This window comes from Gymnoscopelus braueri, assembly GCF_963280865.1.
Source record: "Gymnoscopelus braueri genome assembly, chromosome: 7".
Lineage (NCBI taxonomy): Eukaryota > Metazoa > Chordata > Actinopteri > Myctophiformes > Myctophidae > Gymnoscopelus > Gymnoscopelus braueri.
Genome location: NC_137608.1, coordinates 2,857,377 through 2,877,286, shown reverse-complemented (window position 1 = coordinate 2,877,286; position 19,910 = coordinate 2,857,377). Strand labels below are relative to the sequence as shown.

At 40.7% G+C, this 19,910-nt stretch overlaps 3 protein-coding genes across 3 annotated transcripts in view; 1 reads left to right on the top strand and 2 right to left on the bottom strand.

Annotated features, from left to right (window-relative positions):
- Positions 1 to 19,910, top strand: part of npr3 (natriuretic peptide receptor 3) — a 371,704-nt gene that overhangs the window by 146,066 nt on the left and 205,728 nt on the right. The window lies entirely within an intron of this gene.
- On the bottom strand, positions 1,268 to 4,860 carry LOC308088205 (E3 ubiquitin-protein ligase DTX4-like; the record flags this gene model as incomplete). The annotated part of the gene is made up of 10 exons (XM_080432613.1): positions 1,268 to 1,742; positions 1,889 to 2,001; positions 2,175 to 2,288; positions 2,428 to 2,517; positions 2,992 to 3,136; positions 3,471 to 3,637; positions 3,818 to 3,876; positions 4,243 to 4,271; positions 4,444 to 4,605; positions 4,841 to 4,860. 8 exons carry the CDS (start codon positions 4,858 to 4,860, stop codon positions 2,247 to 2,249), a joined length of 714 nt encoding a protein of 237 aa, XP_080288739.1. The 3' UTR covers positions 1,268 to 1,742; positions 1,889 to 2,001; positions 2,175 to 2,246.
- On the bottom strand, positions 3,838 to 7,099 carry LOC308088510 (uncharacterized protein). Its single transcript, XM_080432978.1, has 7 exons — positions 7,022 to 7,099; positions 6,602 to 6,762; positions 5,737 to 5,791; positions 5,276 to 5,429; positions 4,962 to 5,062; positions 4,444 to 4,605; positions 3,838 to 3,876 (listed from the first exon to the last, which is right to left on the bottom strand). Exons 2-5 carry the CDS (start codon positions 6,650 to 6,652, stop codon positions 5,047 to 5,049), a joined length of 276 nt encoding a protein of 91 aa, XP_080289104.1. The 5' UTR covers positions 6,653 to 6,762; positions 7,022 to 7,099; the 3' UTR covers positions 3,838 to 3,876; positions 4,444 to 4,605; positions 4,962 to 5,046.

Below are 19,910 nucleotides of genomic sequence, written 5' to 3'. Positions count from 1 at the left end.
AAATAAGAAACACAAAATGATAGGTTAATGTGGTTAACATCCATTTCTAATTACATAGTTAGATGTGTCACTGGCAGTGCTGAAGCACAGGGCACCAAACTTGGGGGGGCACCAAACAGCGTGGAGAAAGTGAAAGAAGACAGAACTATTGCAGAAAAGCGGCTACATTTAGAAGCAGCGGCTGCTGAAGGAGAGCTGAAACGGTGAAACGTGGCGGTGAAAGAGCGACAGCGACAATATCACACATCACAAGTAGGCTAACCCTAACATAAAAAAAAAGCTGCAGACCAGGTAGGTTGATCCTAAAACTCAGAACACAGCAGTTTATGAGCCTCAAGTGCACTGTAATAAATGTGAGCCCAATTGAACTTGAAATAGTAGGTTCAAAAGCTGCTGAGAAATTTCAAATTAAGACAACCTCACTATTCACTTTGTTTCAACTCAGAAATTCAAGTTTAGAAAGTTGACTCAACTACAATATTCAAGTTGTCTCAACATTGTTTTGTAAGTTATCAAAGTTGATTGAATTTGAAAATTCAAATTAAGACAACCTCACTATTCACTTTGTTTCAACTCAGACTTTCAAGTTTATAAAGTTGACTCAACTACAATATTCTAGTTGTCTCAACATTGTTTTTTAAGTTATCAAAGTTGATTGAACTTGAACATTCAAATTAAGACAACCTCACTATTCACTTTGTTTCAACTGAGAAATTCCAGTTTATAAAGTTGACTCAACTACAATATTCTAGTTGTCTCAACATCGTTTTTCAAGTTATCAAAGTTAATTGAACTTAATAATTACATATTATCAATGCAAATATAATAATAATCATCATTAATATTATTTCCTTACCTCGTTGAACAAACATATATTTCTATATTATTATAACTCACAGCTTCAAGTTAAAATAACTTATCCATGTATAGAACTTGCCATTTCAAATCAAGGAATAAGTCACTGAATTATTACATTGTTGAAAAATACATTTTATTTGAACTCCATCCTTCTGCTTGAACACAGGCATCAACACCATAAAAAGATACATCTTGGTTTTAAGAATTGATGCATAGTAAAAAAAAATCATTTGATTCAACTTAAGGGTCTTAATATCAAACATGTTTTTAAAACATGAGTCACACATACCTAGACCATTCAGAATGCCTTTAACAAAATAATGGTAATTCATTTTAACACTGTATGGGCCACAGGTCGAGGTCAACATTAACTTAAATTTATGTAGCTGTATTGTGCAAAACTGTACACATAAAACAATATGGTTACATCAAAGTTTTGGATCCTCTGATTAGAGACATTCAGATATTGGACAACACTGGTGTATTTGTTCAAAGTCTTGGGTCTTACATCAAAGTGGCTGTTTTGTCTGTGGCCGCAGAGAACTTGGGTGCACTCTCACATGCTGGATACCAAGAGTGTTTTAATGTTGACACATTTTGTAGATTGAAAGACCTTATTGAGCTGTTAACCAGCCCCTCATTCGCAACTGAAACCCTGTGCTACCTACAAACAAAAATCTCTGACCACAGACAATTGCTTTTAGAAGTATTTCCTAAAACTAAATTAAGACCTAAACATCATTATATTAAACATTATACTTTACTGATAAAACATTTGGTCCACTAATTGAGTGTTCACCTCTTGGTGCGGAAAATACAATCTCTGCATTCTCCTATGCTGTCATAGGAGTGTGCGTCACTCAGATGGTCAGGAACAGCAATCACTGAAACACAGAGAAAACAAGAACACATGTTGCATTAACCATGTTGGTAATGAAACATTAAAAACAGAAGAGGCTAATTGCATATCATGAAATAAATTAGGAACAAATTCAGGTTTTGTTTAAATCAACACATCATCAAACATTACCTTAACAAGAAAGTCCTTGGAGTGAAGTGATGAGCAGAGCAGCTTTCATTCAGTAGGCAGCAAGGAGTGTGTAGACATCATGGTCCGGAACAGCAACCATTAGACACCAACAGCTGAAAAGCAGAGAAAACACATATTAACCACTTTAGCCATAGGCCATCTCCTATTTCTGTAGCGTGAGGCAGCTTGATGAACAAGTACACCCCCTGGAAATGACGCAGGGATCCCAGTCTTTTCTTGACTAAATGTGAAACATTTTAACAACACATCCTCAATGAAACATTACCGTAACAAGATGGTCTTTGGGAGTGATGAGTAGATTTCCTTCAACAGGGTAGAAAGCGAGGGTCCGGGTCATTCAGACGGTCAGAACAGCAACACCACACCAATAAGACAGCAGCTGAAACAGAGAAAACATGTTATATTGACCACTTAAACCCTCTAGACTTGGTAAACTATATTGCAGACTAAACTAAAATCAGAAAATATAATTCTGGACGCTGACTCGTACAGTAGTTTGGAGGGTGGATAGTGGGTACCTTGCGGCCGTTCTCGCTGTCAGGGTGGTAGCAGTGTCGAGGAAAGCCTCTGGCTGTGTAGGGCTTGCCTTGGTTCGGGTGCTCAGGCCCCTGGTCAGGGAGAGAGAGGGGTCACATCAATTAATTTATCATCATTAAAGTCTAAACCTTTGTTTTTTCCTTTTGCAATTTATTTGGTTCCGGCCACAGTACACAGAGTCATACACCAAGATCATCTCTGCTCAGACAACCTAATTGTTGTGGTTTTGTGAACAAACTAACATTCAATAACACACTTAACAATACTAAAATACATACAAAATAAAAAATACTACACCAACCTAAATAAACTAGATTAGAAGACAAAAAAAGAAAACAGAATACATACACTAAAATGTAGAGGATCCATCACATTTCCTCACAACCTGGAACCACTACATTAATGAATGGCTGTCACGTCTTTAAGAAACCTTTGTGGTTATTATGTAGGGTGTTTGTAAAGTTCTCTAGGGGAAGTATCCTTAACACTGTTTCATACCAAAGTCAAAAGCATCGAGGGGAATCACACATTGGTCTGTGTCGTACCTGAATTGTGTTGTAGATGATGCGTATGGTTTTGCGGTCTGGGTGTCCTGGTAAAGAGTGGGGGATGATGTGGTACTCCATCTTCCCTGCTGGCTGGTTGCCTGTCTTCACACTGTAGATGGTCTTACAGGTTGGACACTGAAGGCTGGAAGAGAGGAGAGGAGTTTAAAGTTTACCACTTAAGGATAAGGATAATTTCTTTAACAGGTCCGTTCATGAAAGTCCTTGCGGTCTTGTTTCCAATGAGGGCCTGTGAGCAATTAGGGGTTAAGAGTCTTGCTCAGGGACAAATTTCATTTCATCGACACATTTGCTGGCCTGGCCTGGAATCGTACCTGGGGCAACCAGGGCCTCTGGCTCCCTAGGCGGGCTCACTAACCACTCAGCTATGGCCGCCCCAACCTCCACCAGTCGTGTTGCAGTGATGATAAAACAGAGTATTTGTGAGTAAGCGGGTGTGCTCCTATGAGGACTCCTACCTGCTGTCCTTGTTGCCGTTGTTGTACATGGCCACCAGACAGTGGAGGTGGTACTGGTGTCCGCCCTGGGCCAGTCTCCCCACCGACTCTGCCCTGGAGACGGGCCCTACCCCAGGGCCTTTGTAGCCAAAAGGACCCCCTAACGGCTCCATACAGATGGTACAGTGCTAACAGACAGGAGGAGGAAGTGGAAGGATGGGGCATTAGAGTGGAGGAGGAGGATATATGCTGCTCTTTTTAATCTCTGAATCATCTCGGAGATCTCAGAGAGTCAACAGAACAAAGGGGAACTTCAACTCACTGCTCCAATGCTACCGTTTGATTACAGAGAGAATTATGAGTCATACCTCTGGTGGACTTTTGACTTTCTGTAGATACTTCTTTACCACCTCCTCTGGAGTCTTGCCTGGAGAGACAAGACGAGAAGGACAAGAAATCAGAGGAGTGAAGATGGGAGAAAGGGGAGGAGAATGCATGAGTCCTTCCTATCATTAGTATTGAAGGAAACAGTTCAGAATCAAATAACAGCGGTGCTACCTTAAAAGCACAACAAGCCCACAGGGATGAACATGATCTATGCCTATGTCTACTCTCAGTTGGTAAAAAGAAACAAGACAGGTTCTAAAAACAATGTGGCTTCCCTGTCTGTGCAAGCAAATTAATAGGTGTGCAGTTTGGAGGCCATTCTGGAGCCGTGTGGAACTTGGGCAATTGTTTGATGACACGTGTTACTCCATATTAGGGCAAAATGTTGGGGCACATACATACAAACACTGTTCTAAACGGCTGACCCCTTCGGTGCTACACCATTAAAAAAGTCACATTATAATGACACAGTAAGAGGTCCTGAGTCTGACAACCAAACAGTCACTTCTTTTGTCATGGTGAGGCCCAAATATGGAGATGACTTCAGTGGTAGCTGGAAGGCAACCTTTTCTGGCACATTTGGCACATGTGCGGGCACTGCACTCACCCTTTGGGCGTCTGCTTCTTGGTGGTCTTGCGGTAGCAGTGGCCCAGGGCAGGGATAGGCTTGATGTCACTCTTGCTGACAGGAGGAGGGTGGAGGACCAGCTTGGGCGGTCTGGTCAGACACACGGCAGCGTCGCAGCACTCATCAGAATGCCCGTTATCCCTGCAGGGACCAGACAGATATTAGTATCAGGTTTGATACTGTGTGTGTGTGTGTGTGTATGACTATACTTGTGAGGGTTAAATGTCACCACAAGTATAGTAGAATTGACAAAATAGACATTGTGAGGGCAATTTTCCAGGTCCTCACAAGTGAAATGGATGTTTTATGGTTACATAATATTTCTAGAGTTCAGCTTACAATTAGGAAAATATTCAGGTTAAGATTAGAAATGTACCTTTTCAGATGGGGGTTCATGTGGTTTTTTGGAAAAAAGAAAATAAGACAATCAATGTAGATACAAAGAAGTTACTTTTCTTCTGTAAAGGAAGCAGGAAAAACCAGGTGTCTATATTTACCAGTGTTGCTAATGCAGCAGATGCACAGTCTTCATCAGATGAGTCTTCATCACGGTCACTAGCTGCCTCCTGTTCCGGGCCTGGGTCATTTCACCTTCATTCTGTATTCAGCAAATTATGGGAGTCACCAATATATCCATATATATGGTCCATCTACAATGGAAGAGTAAAAACATGACCAAAATAGCAATAAGCACCTGTATGCATGTTTAGGCGATGCGTATGCGATGGTTACACGATGTTTAGGCGATGTTTAGGCGGTGTTTAGATCTATCTTGGCTCGATTTTTGAGTGTCAATGGGATCAAAACATACCTTTGCATGAATTCCAGGGTAAGAGACATCTCCTTTGGATATTCAATGTTGCAGACATAAAACAAGCTGAAAGCATAGCTCAGGGCCACAATGGGGGAGGTGATGTGGTCATTCACAACTTCCTGATCGACAGCAATCTCGAATAGATGGTCACCTTAAACATAGATCACAAAAACAATATGTATTAGTAATTAAAGAAACAATAATGTACACACATGCCAAATCTTCCATACTCAGTTCATACACAGGTTATGGTAAGAACAAGCAAGAAATACTTTGAAAGGGTATTCTGCATTTAGTTTGTCAGACTTTACATACAAGTGTACTTACCATTTAAAGAGTTTGGCCCTAATCAACATTCTGAGCACCATTTACAAAACAAAATCAACCAACTCCATACCTTTTCATCGCAACAAATGTCGCATCAGTAAACCTAAGAACAAATGGATTTATCTACAAACCTCTGATTCGGATGCATGGGGTACAGGGGAGGCCGAGTTCAGCATCCGCGGAGTCCTGTTTTGGGGAAATAAAACGACAAAGATACATATATGAATGTGATGATTTTATGTTTCCAATGTACACAAACACAGTCAGGCAGGCAAATAGACTATCTGCCAGTTTCTGTATCAGAGGCAGCGGCTAAGCATAGACAATAATGTTAATAGTAGTTATGAAAAAATATTATTTACACAAACATAATCGATTATTGTTAGAATCGGAATCCTTTCGGGGGGGGGGGGGGGGGGGGGGGGGGAGTCTGTCCTCACAAGACCTTGTTCTATCAGGGGACAGAAGTGTATGGAAGTGTATTATTAATTATATGAGTGATTCTCTCCTGGTCGGGAAAATAAATCAAGGATTTTAATGATTTCCTTTTATCTTCGTTTCCAGGAGTGATGGTTTACCAAGTTTAGAGATTATCAGCAGCACAAAGTGGGTCAACTATGATTTTTTGATTAGGAGTATCTACACTTAGACTCAAGTACTGAGTACTGTGGTACTTTGTCCACCACTGAATATAGATAATTATCTTGAGATCATTGCCTGGTATGATCGTAGGCAGTAGGCAAGAGATCTGATCACCTGGCTATTCAAGCTGGAATATATTCAGCCTCCCCAAGTTTTGGTTTCATTTAGTCTCTTATCTCTTTCAACCCCTCAATTTCTCCTCCTGAGCTCTCTTTGTTTCACTTTCAGTTATTCTAGACTCTTTTTTTTCTCTGTGATGTACATGTCAGTATAACAACAACTAACCCAAAACTAAAGCTAACTGGTTAACGGATGAGCGGCAAGGTTTGTGCTGCGCGAGGAGACGCTACTCACCTCGCTGTAGACTGGAGGAGGCAGGAAGCGGAACTCCTGGACGAAAGCCATGAGCGGCCTTTGCAGGATCCCACTCAGGTCCTCCGTCGGGGTGGGACGGGGCGAGGAGGTGCGCTGCTCCGCCTCCTCCGCCGTCACCACGGAGCTGTAGTCAGGAGGAGCTGAGGGAAGGGAAAACAAAAAAAAGGCGAGATTCTGGGATTCTGTCCGGAATCTGAACACAGCATGTCCCGAACTCCAAGCCCTGTGTGACACTAGGTGTCTTAACTTTTAGCTTGCAGGTCTGCTATTTTTGATATTTTGGTGTGATGCTGTAGTATGATCAAGTAGGGCATTAATTTATGAAAAAACACAAAACCTCAGAATATGGAGATAAAGAGGTTTCTGCCCGACAGCGACGAGTCAAGACATTGTACTTACGCTCAGGCTGCTCTGGGATGGCGAGGCGAAGTCACTCCAGGTTGCAGCTGTACTGGCTGCTGACGCTGGGGGTACGGCTTCCAAACGGGTGCAGAGGGATGGTGCCTATGACCAGCGGCAGCTCCAGACACAGCTTGGACGTCCCGGGAACATCAACACAAACCTGAGGAAAGCAGGAGAGGGGGCACTTTTAGGATGACGTGGAACAAAATTAACTGGTACTTTAAAAAAACATGTGCTCTCAAGGGGTGTCAGAAATAATAGAAATGTATCATCGATCAGACCTTGTCACTGATGCGATGTTTGCCGAGAACGTCAGTTGATCGTCCAGGGTCACACCCAGATTCTTCGCAGTCCGAGTTGAGGTCACCACAGCATTATCAATGGTGATGGCCATGTCTCGGTGCGGACAGCCCTTCCCCGGGAGGAACATCAGCTCGGTCTTGTCCAGGTTGAGTTTCAGGTGGTTTGTCGACATCCACTCCGAGATGTCAGCCAGACAAGCAGCAATGCGTGCCTCCACTTGGGTATCAGAGGGGGGGAATGAGAGGATCAGCTGGGTGTCATCGGCATAGCAGTGGTAGGAAAAGCCATGGGAGTGGATGACAGCACCAAGAGATGTAGTGTAGAGAGAGAAAAGAAGAGGACCCAGAACCGAGCCTTGGGGGACCCCAGTTGTGAGCCTGAGTGGTTCTGACACAGACCCTCTCAGCATCACCTGGTAGGAGCGACCCGTCAGGTAGGATGCAAACAGGGAGAGTGCAGAGCCTGAGACACCCATCCCCTCGAGGGTGGAGAGGAGGATCTGATGGTTCACCGTGTCGAACGCTGCAGACAGGTCCAGGAGTATCAGAACGGAGGAGAGAGAGTTCGCTCTAGCGGCATGGAGCGACTCCGTCACTGCCAGGAGGGCAGTCTCTGTCGAGTGACCCACTTTGAACCCAGACTGGTTGGAGTCCAGGAGGTTGTTCTGGTGGAGATAGGAGGACAGTTTAAAGACAGCACGTTCGAGGGTTTTAGATAGGAAGGATAGAAGGGAAACCGGTCTGTAGTTCTTGATCTCAGAGGGGTCAAGTGTCGGTTTCTTCAGGAGGGGGGTGACTCTGGCAGTCTTGAAAGTAGAGGGAAAGTAGCCAGATGTCAGAGAGGTGTTAATAAGGTGGGTTAAGAAGGGAAGAAGTTCAGGTGCAATAGACTGCAACAGAGTGGATGGGACCGGGTCCAGAGAGCATGAGGTGGGGCGACTAGAGGTAACAAGGAGAAGGACCTCGTTAGGGGAGAGGGGAGAGAAGTGGGATAGAGAGGGGATGGGGGGGGGAAGAGGAGTAGATGAAGGTAGAGAGGGGGGGGGTGGCAGGCAGACAGGTGTGGGTAGTGCGCAGGGCACCAGCCGGGGGAGGAGGGAAGGAGGATCGGATATCGTTCACCTTCTTGTCAAAGAAGTTGGCGAAATCGTCAGGGAGGAGGGACGAGGAGGGAGGAGGGGGTGGTGGTTGCAGGAGAGAGGAGAAAGTTTCAAAGAGTTTTTTAGGGTTGGAAGCAGAAGCCTGAATTTTAGTGCAGAAAAAAGCAGCTTTAGCAGCTGATAGAGAGGAGGAAAAAGTAGAAATGAGAGATTGGAAGGTGAGAAGGTCTTCTCACCTCTCAGTCCGCACTGAGTCCGACAACCAGGGGGCAGGTGGAGTTTGGCGTGCAGGCCTGGTGGTGAGGGGACAGAGATGGTCGAGAGAAGAGGATAGAGTAGAGAAAAGAAGATCTGTGGCGGTATCAGGGGATAGAAGAGCAAAGGATTCAGGGGCAGGGAGAGCAGAATACACAGAAAATACATTTTCAGGTGGGTTGCCAATTTCATCCACATCCAATTTATAAGCTGATAACCGTTTAAATGTAATAGTGTACCAGTTCAGATTTTCTTTGTTGTCATCACTTCATATTTCACTCGTTTGTCCTGCACTCTGAATGAGCTCTCTCCTAAATGGATAACATTGGTGTTCTGACCTGACAATTATTCTCCTGTTTATTAAAGAGCTGTAGGGATCCAAGAAACGGAAAACTTTTATAGCAATGATTGCGATCACAATAGTAATTATTTTAACCAAAATAACTTAACAGGGATTAAAATGGCAACTCACCTGAGAAGGGTCAAACAGGGAAGGCCAACGGTCCATCATGGCTGGAACACTTGGACACAGATTGATGACTTCATGTCGTCTGAGGGCAAAGGTCTTGTTCCGGAGAGCACTCAGTGTCTTAAAAGAGCAGGGGCAACTGTAATGTAGACATGGCACATGTCTAACCTCAAATGTCCTGTGCTGTAAGCGGTAATGCTGGAGAAGGTTACCCCTGGTTGTCCCTCTGAATCCGCACTTTTTACACTGCCACGGCATCTGGAGGCACATAACGAAAACAACGTAGCTATAACACATGCCTTCACAATATTTATTTTCAGATGAAAACCATCTTTGTGTCAATCAAATGTCTAGGCTGCATATCCATGCTGTAATCTATCGGTACCGATGTACAATCTCACAACACGTCACAGATGCGACGTGTTGTGAGCTTGTAGATCGGCTAGTTTCAATGTATGACACCTTTGTCGTGACATCAAAGGTCTGACCATTGAGCAATATACACACACAACAGCAGTGGTGCTTCTGCACTAAAGGGAAAAAAAAGGAGGGTTAGAAAGTAATTGTACATATATTTTAACAAATCTGTAAATGTGAAGATCAATATACACACCTAGACACAATTTCCTTCAGAAGGAATGAGGCAGAATGACTTGGCAGAATTTCTTCTGTCTCCTGAAGGGGAAAAAAAGGCCGGTGAGACACAGGTGGACATATGTGACCGTTTCTCAAAAAGCCATTGTTCATAAAAGCAGAAAAAGTCAGGAAGAAAATTGTTTTAATTCAAAATGAGTCAATAGCCAAGTCACACTCTTCACAGAGGCCTAGACCAGGTCTGACATAAATGTCAGACCATAAATGTCAGAGCTTAAATCGACATGAAATAAATGCATAAACAGTAGGTTAGAGCTGCTTGCATTGCTTTAACTAAGTCCTCAGTTTCAATCCAAACATCGCGAATTCGCGGTAAAATCCGCTATTTCTACCCGATCGTTTTGAAAGGTAACACTTGGCTGTTGGCTTGTGTCTAATGTGAATCTCAAAAAACAATCATATTTTGTTAAAACTGTCGTGTAAATGTTTTTATGTTGATCCTCCATGGCCCTCGCCAACCTGGGGTTGCCAGGTTGTGTTGCCAGGTTGTGTCAGAAATAAGCAACCAGGTCACCAACACCAAGCGGTTTTTGCATTTTTTCCACACAAACAAACACATGTACACTAGTGTGTGTATCACCTACCTAGTCAACCTATATACCATTAAAGGTACGGGCCTTGTGATTAAAATGATGCAAACCATTCCAAGATAACTGAAAAACTGACGCTACAATCAACGCTTAAAGGTCCTTGCACACTGGTGCGTCTTTTCGTTGCGTTTTTTTTACAACAATGAAAAAAATTGAAAAAACAATGAAAAAAAAAAAACGCAACGAAAAGACGCACCAGTGTGCAAGGACCTTAAGTCCGACATACACAAAGAACCAAAATAGCAAATCTACAAGCTCACAACAGCTAGTAGGTAAAAATGTATGAAATGCAAAAATGATCGTGCATTAAACATGTTTAACAGCGTGAAGCACCCAGCCACATTAAACATTACACAGTGAGTTTTTAGATCGGCTATTTGTTAGCACAACATTAGCATAATGTTGCTTCATGAAGCTGGCCCATATCATATTATCCCACAGTACAACTCTCAAATCTAACAACGTTAACACACTTATTTTACATGTGTTATATTCACATTTACAACAAAAACGGCAGAAAAGCAGAGCACATACCTTTCTTTTGAGTTGTGTGAACTGGTTGGTTGTTCTGTACCAGAACGTTCCAGGAGAAAGTGTGGAAAAAAGGCGCATTCTGACAGGAAGTGAGCACTATGGAATTCTGGGACTTGGAGTTATCTTGCTCAAAATTGGATAAATGAACGTTTTTTTTGTATTTAAAAACAGTAGAGTGTGTATTGTTGATTTTTGCATCATGAATATGTTGCCGGGTAGACCTTAAAATGGAAGATATCCTCAGACAGAGCGATTAATAAGTGAAATGAATGTCTTCTGGTGATCAAGTTATTTGACCAATCAAGGGAAAGGGGTGGAGTCAACTACTCAGCTCTGTAAGATTTACTTAATAAAATTAAGTTGGATTCAAACAATATTCTCAGAATGATTTCAGCCTTAAAAACTAACAGATAAAATTAAGTTAGATTTAAATATCATTCTCAGAATCATTATATTTTATTTAACTAGAATGAGTGCATTCCAATTATAGATATTTTTATGTAATGTTAACTCAAATAATAGCCACAAAATCAAGGACACAATTATATTGAGTATATTTTACTTTTTTTTTTTAAACAGCCACAGTAGCATAAGATACTTTTTTTCCCATGAATAAAAAAAGGAAGTTGTATTTCTAGGATTATTATTATTATTATTATTATTATTATTATTATTATTATTATTATTATTATTATTATTATGTTTCAACCATGTAATGTTTTAAACAGCCTTATCTCAAAATCAAAAGCAATATAACTACTTATTGCCATTCCCCAGTGGCATTTTTTCCCATGTATATAATAAAAGGAAGAATTATTACTATTATTATTATCATTATTAATAATAACAATATCATTATTTGTATTTTATTTCATAGCGATAAGTCCCATATAAGACCAAAGTTCAGTCAACATGACAAAAGTCAACACAATGAATGAAAGCAATTTTAACTTTTGAAAAATCATTAATGTAAGTTAAAATTCCTAAACTTATCAGAGCTCATTGAGTTAATGAGAAGAAGTGAATTGACATAAACCTTTTGAGACTGTGAATTCATTAATTTAAGTTAAATTCCTAAACTTATCAGAGCTCGTTGAGTTAAAGAGAAGAAGTGAATTGACCTAACTTTTTGCACTGAAATTTATTACAGTGTGGCTCAGAGTGGAGGGGAGAGTATCACTTTAAGTAGATTAGCTCTAAGTCCTCCATAAAGAGCTGGCTGAATAGCAGCTCAATAACCAAAATTTAGTGGACCAGGTTCCGTATTATTATTTGTATACTATCGTATTAACACCGTATGCACCCCCACAGGAAACTAGAAAACTGCACTTCTAAGAGCGTATAGATCTCCACCAGGCCGGGTTGCCTACCCAGGTTTGTGTTGATCGTGAGGTGCAGCCTTCAATACACGAGGACGCTAACAGATAGGGCCTGCCTACACATTTTTCACGAGAATCGGCCGCTGCGTTCCCGATTTGTGGCGTTCTGTGCAAAACAGCCCAGCTCTCACAAAAGTTGGAAAACAATTGTTTGTATCGGAATGGAATCTGCAAAACATGTCTTGTTCACATAGACAATGTGTACCGATTTACGTGAGTTTCGCATGTAGGGTAGGAGTAGTGGCAATGTTTGTTTTGCAAAAAAAATTGTGGATTATGTTTATCCTGTATGAGTTCTCTCTCCTAATTGGATGAAATTGGTACCCCGACCTGATTTTTTTTTTCCTGTTTACTAAAGCGCTGGAGAGACAGTGAGATCCTGTTACTGAACAATGATTACTATCACAATATAGAGCTATTTTAACACTTATTTTAACAAAAGAAAATCACTTACATCACTTAGTGAACTCAATAGTGAACTTTGGTTCACTATTTTACACAGTTTTTTTGTATGTCTTTTTGGTCTACAAGCTCACTCTGGCGTTGTGGTAGATCATCTATTTTTCACAGAAGTTCCCCCCAGAATAGGGACCCATAGGGCTCAAGTAGTTAAGTGACTGCAGCTCCAACTTTAGATCTTTGGTGTTATCTAAGGAGAACGTGTGCGCTGGACTGGCGGTGCACGTTACGCGCACGTTGGTCCTGTGTGAATATTTGGACGACCTTCAGCGTTCAAACAAACCAGCCATCTCCTGCGTTTCACCTGAAGCCTTCAGGAATCACACGCTGACGCATCTGTCCAGACACCCAGACGTTTCGCCCCAATGACGGAATCACCGTTTGTTATGACTCCACGGGCCGTGGGACGGACAGGGACACACACCACGACGCCAACAGAGAGGACAGGACACAAAGATGTGAAGATCCTTAGACAAATATCCTCCACATGGCTTTGTGTCCTGTGGTGGAAAGTAACTAAGTACATTTACTCAAGTACTGTACAAAAGTGAGGTACTTGACTTGATCTTTACTATGTCCATTGTTCAATACTTTATACCAATACTCCACTACATCTCAGATACAAATATTGTACTTTTTTACTTTTTACTTTGTAGATTTGCATAATTAATGCAAAGTACATAAGCCATATTTTATTTCTGTTTGAAAATAGCCCATCTACAACAGCTTGTAGACAGCTTTTGGTTGGCTATTTTTGAAAGATTTTGACACATTTTGAAAACCTTAAAGAAAAACAAAACTTGTGAAATAATGGGTATAATGAATAACTTTACTTTTGGTAATTGAAGCCAATACGTACTGTATCTCAAGTCAAATGTGGAATAAAGAGCTTTTACTTGTAAAAACAGAGTATGTGGTATTGCTACTTTTACTTGCGTAAAAAAAATAAATCTGAGTAATTCTTCCACCTCTGTTAGTACTTCAGCTGTAGAGAAACACAGCGTGTTGACTTAGCGTGTGTGGCACATGCTCTGTGCACGTCACACATTTCCCCCCGGTTCCTTTTTTTAGGCCGCAGATCGTGGTTTATTTGAGTAGCTCTATCACAGTCTGCCATTGTATGGCTTTCATGTACGTTTCAGCGCTGCAGGAACAAGTGGCCTGAAGATAGCAGAGGTTATTTTTTTTTTCGTTCCCCGACAAAATAAGCCATTGTGTTTTGGTCTGGGGTGGAAAATAAAACGGTCTGACGTGGGATTCCTTCAAGTGCTGTCAGCAGTTTACCGGGACACGCTGTAGACCGCTGGTTCCCAAACAGTGGGTTGGGACCCATGTTTGGGTCGCAAGTAAATATCCCCTTTTTTTCAAAAGATTTAAACAAAAAAGAAAATCACAACTTTTCATCAATTAAAAGCAACTTTTAGAAACAACATTTTTCAATAGTATTTTATAGATGAAATATTACTAAATATTACTAAATTACTAATTACTAGTAACTAATATTACTAATATTACTAAATATACTATGAAATATTTATTTCCATAAATAAATACATAAATAAATCAATAAATGTTTAAGACGTGGTGAAAATAGCAGATCTACAAGCTCACAACACGGCGCGAAGCGACACATTGTGAGCTTGTAGATCTGCTATTTTCACTAGTTTGGGTCCCGGGCAAACATCTCATTTCTCTTTTGGGTCTTGAGATAAAATGTTTGGGAACCACTGGTGAAAATCTTGCGGACCAACTGGTGGTCCGTGGACCACAGGTGGTCCGCAACATTTTCTTTTTCTTTTTCATGGTTTTATTTTGGAGAAGCATACCAAAAACTGCTGGTTTGTCTGTATGAGGACAGTGGAATGAAAGACTATTATTATTATTATTATTATTATTATTATTACACTTATTATTATTATTATTATTATTATTATTATTAGTAGTAGTAGTAGTAGTAGCAGTAGTAGTAGTAGGATTAAGATTATCATCAGTGGTCATTTGAGGAGGCTGGTGTTTCAATTATAAACATACTTCAATCTTAACTGTGGAGAGATTTGAGACTATAGCTTGGTACTATTCCACATGTTCTTCTTTTTAAGTGGCTGGATGTGTCCAAGTGCATGATGCTGCACCCGACTGTGAAAAGGCTTGAACGGCTTGAAGGCTCCAACAATTGGACCAGTCCAGGAATGCAGGTTTTTTATATGTATTTACCTTCAGGTACACCAAAAAAAGGTAGTGCAATAATAACTTGACAAACAAAGAAACTAGCCAAAAATAAGAAATGAACACTTGAAAAGCTAAACTAAAGAAACAACAAACCAAGAACTTGAGATAACTGAAAATCAGGCTATGCCTTCCATGAAGGCCCTGGCAGCTCTCCCTTGGTGCTGTTACTAGCTTAACCCAAGTCAAACTGAAGCTCTTCACCTGGAGCCTCCATTTTATAACAGGTGGGACCAACCATTAACAATTTGTAATTGTCAACTCCTTAACTCAAATTAAGTTATTTGAGAAAATAGTAGACATGAGCTTGTAGATCTGCTATTTTTTTTAAAAACTATTTTTGGAACAGGCCTTTTAATGGTACATTCATATGTACTTTTCTCCCTTCCTAGAAATGTAGTGGTGTGAAAGTATCCAAAAATACTCTAGTACTGCACTCAAATAAATGTATTTTGATACTTTGTTCCCAAATAAGATGACAAATGACTTCAAACTCATGATTCAATATTTTTATTTCAATAAAGATGATAAAACTGAACTTAACATGACTCGATATTTGCATTTATCCACATTAACTCTGCCGTCCCGTCGATTTTCCCCAAAACATTTCCCCACATTTTTCATATTTCAAGATCTCTCAAAATCTTTCAGAAGTTATACATTTCTTTCCCCAGCCAAAAATAGCGTTGTGACGTGTTGTGAGCTAGATCTGCTATTTGTCGTATGATAAAGTATACGGTTGATATGACAACAACATGATATCCCCTAATTATGATAAACTGTTTAAAAAAAACATACATAGAGTAGACACATGAATAATAATAAGATAATGATTGAAGATAGACAGTAATCATCATAATAAAGATGTAGTTTCATATACAGTTTATCTAAAGCTGTAGTCTAACTATTCTACCAAGTGACTACAATGCAAACAACATTTATGTTGCAATATTTTATATCGATGATACAACATAGCCGATCTACAAGCTCACAACGGGTTGCAGCCCCGTTGTGATTTTTGTGATTTGTTTGTTTACACATTATCTTTCATTTTAATGTGTATTTTCAGACATTTAACTTCTTAAACCATACTTAATGCATTTGACCTTTGACCTTGGCCCGCCACCCCCCCCCCCCCCCCCACACACACAAACACTACACCAAACCTCTTCACCAAAAATAGCCGATCTACAAGCTCACAACGTGTGACAGCGCGACGCATTGTGAGCTTGTAGATCGGCTATTTGTCGGTGAATGTTCCCCCCAGAATTGGGATGCTGGGTTCAAGTGGTTCATTATAAAAAGGAAATAAAAAGTTCCATCACACAAAGACTTGTGCCAAAGACCCCAGAAGAGAAGATTGACACATGATGCTTTCCTGGTTTTAATGGGTTAAAATAAATGGTTCTTTAAAGAACCTTTGGCCTGAAAGGTTCTTTTTTGGACCCAAAGAATGGTTCTGCTATGACATCACTGTGAAGAACCAGTTTAGGTTCTAGTTGGAACCTTTATTTGTCTGTGTTTAGCTGCTCTCTGACTACCAGATCTTACACACCTCTGCTGTAGATGTAGTACCAAAACATATATCCCTGCATAGAGAGGTTGTGTGAAGGTGGTATTTACTGTATAGATGTAGGTAATTGTGTTTCCATTAACATGGTAAAATGACACAGTACCTGCTCTGTGATCTACGTCCACCCCCACTACACCACTACCCAAGAGACCGAACATTGTGGAGGGACGAGGTCCTGACAGTTCAGTCTCAATTGTGTTGTGTCTGAACCTGTAGTAGTCTGAACCAGGGTACCAACCTAACATCCAGGACTTGTCATTCTTACCAAACCATGATAGACCCTTCTTCTTTCTTGATGTCTATATAACTGACTGCTACACCAAGCCATCCACTCCATTTTACTTCAAAGTAACCACGTTCAGACATACTCTCTTTACTCAACACCTGAGAGTTTGCGGTAAATCTGTGTGGATGTTCAGGATAACGCTGGGTTTGCCCTGTATTCCTCGCCTTCCTGTTCCTCTCTGACAGGATGAGGTCGTTGTTTATTGTGTTTTCGTCCAGTGAAAGTCGACAGGAATCTGTGAGAAAAACACATGACAAAAATTCACAACTAATTAAACACTTTACCTGGTCTCACTGTTGGCCATGTTATTAATGCTGAACATTAGCATTATTATCATTATTATCATTGTGTAAATGTTCAGCATTTACACAATGATAATAATGCTAATAATGATAACAATGATAATAATATTATTAGTATCTCCATATCCTAACATTGTAAAGAGGCTTTCACATCATAGCATTGTTGGACTGGTTGCTATAGTTACAGATACTTGCTAGTCCTAGTTGTCATGGATACCACCGTGAGTCAGACCACGACACAGAATGCCTAACTCTGAGGACCCCCCCCCCCCCCTCCCGGACCCCCGGACCCTGATATAAAGGCAAGGGAATCTCAGAGTTAGATCAGGATCCAAAGACTCCCACGATGTCCAAGACACAGCTCTTTGACATAGACCAGGGAGTTTGTGCCAGGGACCCCTCGAAGAGAAGCTTTGTGTTTAAAAAAAATCAAAATTATTCAAAATTATTCAAAGTTTTTTCCAATTTTGTTCAAAAATAGCAGATGTACAATGATGTACAGCGAGCTTGTATATCTGCTATTTTTTCATAACTACTATTCTAAACCACTTGTTTTAATGATGTTTTAATTGATGTTTTAATGAGACCCATTCAAGGACCTCACTTTGAGAACCACTGGTGTACTCGTATCCAAACAATCTCAGTGTATGAAGGGTTTGTGTAAAAGCAGTGAACTGATCACATGGACTCATGTTGTAAAAAGTCCTCTCTGCTTGTGCTCCCTGGAGGCACTGGTGGACGTGAGACATGGACTGGAAGCTCTGGTGGACGTGAGACATGGACTGGAGGCTCTGTAAATAGAAGAAGTCATTAAACATCACTGGTGAACGTGGGACATGGAGTGGAGGCCCTGTAAATAGAAGAAGTCATTAAACATCACCGGTGAACGTGGGACATGGAGTGGAGGCCCTGTAAATAGAAGAAGTCATTAAACATCATGACTGAAGAATGACCTGAACTGAGGCTACATTTTAATCTGCAAAGTATGCATAAATCAATGGGTGCGTTTGGAAATACACACTGGGTGTGCTGGGTGCTCTCATTGGTAAATTGGTCAATCTTTCTATGTTAATAGAACAAACATTCTACACCAATGATTACTATCAAAATATAGAGCTATTTAACACTGTTACTGAACAAACACTCTATAGCAATGATTACAGAATATAGAATATAGTGTTTGTACCTTAAAAACAAGTAGCCTATAACCCAAAAATACCACCTTACCCTACCCCTGAAACAAACAAAAAAACAAACAAACAAACAAACAAACAAATAAATGTACATCTGATCTTACCAAGGTTCTTCAACAGGTAGGGTTGGTGTTGTTTAATGGCATCATAACATGCTGCTTTGATGTCGATTCCTCCTGGATCTAGAGTTGTTGTGTACAGTTCCCTCATTTGGGTCATGGTTGTCTTCTCAACTTTAATCTGGGCATAGATCTCAGGATGGACCCTGTCTCCTAGACTCTCTACTCTACTACTAGTCTACTATAGCCATGACTGTAGGCACCTTTTGGATCAACACTGGCCTGTGCTGTATCACAAAATGTGCTGTTTGCAAGAGAAAAAAGAGAGTGGTTGAGATAAGAGAATCATATGAATGAAAAATAATGTCCACATTAATAGTAGTATAACACCTGGTACATATAGTTTTGTAATAAGATATTGAGGATGTACAACCCTGGTAAACAGAAGGTAAAACCAGCCAACAACCTACTCACTGGTTTCCTCAAGCATTGAACTGTACCAAGAACCGAAAAAACCCCACACCTTTTCTGTTCTTTTCTGCATCCATTTCTTGTTCCAAGTTGTTATCAGCATCCTGTTGGACATAGTCATGTTATTTCATAACATGCCTGAGCGATATTGACCACATCATTTCTTGCACGATATTGGATTATTAATTAAAAATAATAATAATAATAATAATAAATCCATAAATCAAAATATTAGAATATTACATAGGACCCTTAATGGCTGTGTTGACTCCAGTGTGAAGTGTTCACTGTGATGATTTTGGGTGCCACGTTATCTGCTGTTGTTGGTCCACTGTGTTTCGAACATACTGTAACACAAACATGAACCATCGGAAATAGCCAGGGGGATCACCCCACACCCATCACTCCCGCCAATATACCCCTCCACACCCTTACTACCATCAGCTATACAAGCAGGTGTGTAACTGATGACAATTAGGAGAATGGAAACAGGTGCTTCCAATCTGATCAACCGGATGCAAGTCTACACCCACACACAACACACAGACAGTCAAACAGAGCACTGCCTGGGACCATAACTGAATTTGTACTTTTTATACTACTGTTTTTTTTTTGTCTTGAAGCGAGCCCACATGGTTTCTTCAGGAACAATATTTTCTAGTTAAGGTTTCGAGGCCTATCAGGCTTGAAGCCTTATTACGTCTCTACACTTTCCCTATTCTTCCGCCGTTTTTGGCAGTTCTGGCCTAACCGCGTGGTCACTTTTTATGAAACTCGGCAATATGGTAGAGGGCTATGCCAAACGGCAAAGGCCCGAAACTCACAACCATTGGCCAAAGGGTGGCGCTGTAGCACTCAATTGAAAATGCCAACTTTGAACAGGTACAACTCATGCCCTGTTTGACCCACAGCCATGACACTTCAATACACACATGCGTCTCCTCATGCCTAACAACTTTCACACTCTGACTTTTGACCTCTGACCTTTAGATCTCCCACCATTTCGAATTATATGAAAAGCAGTTAAAATCAAA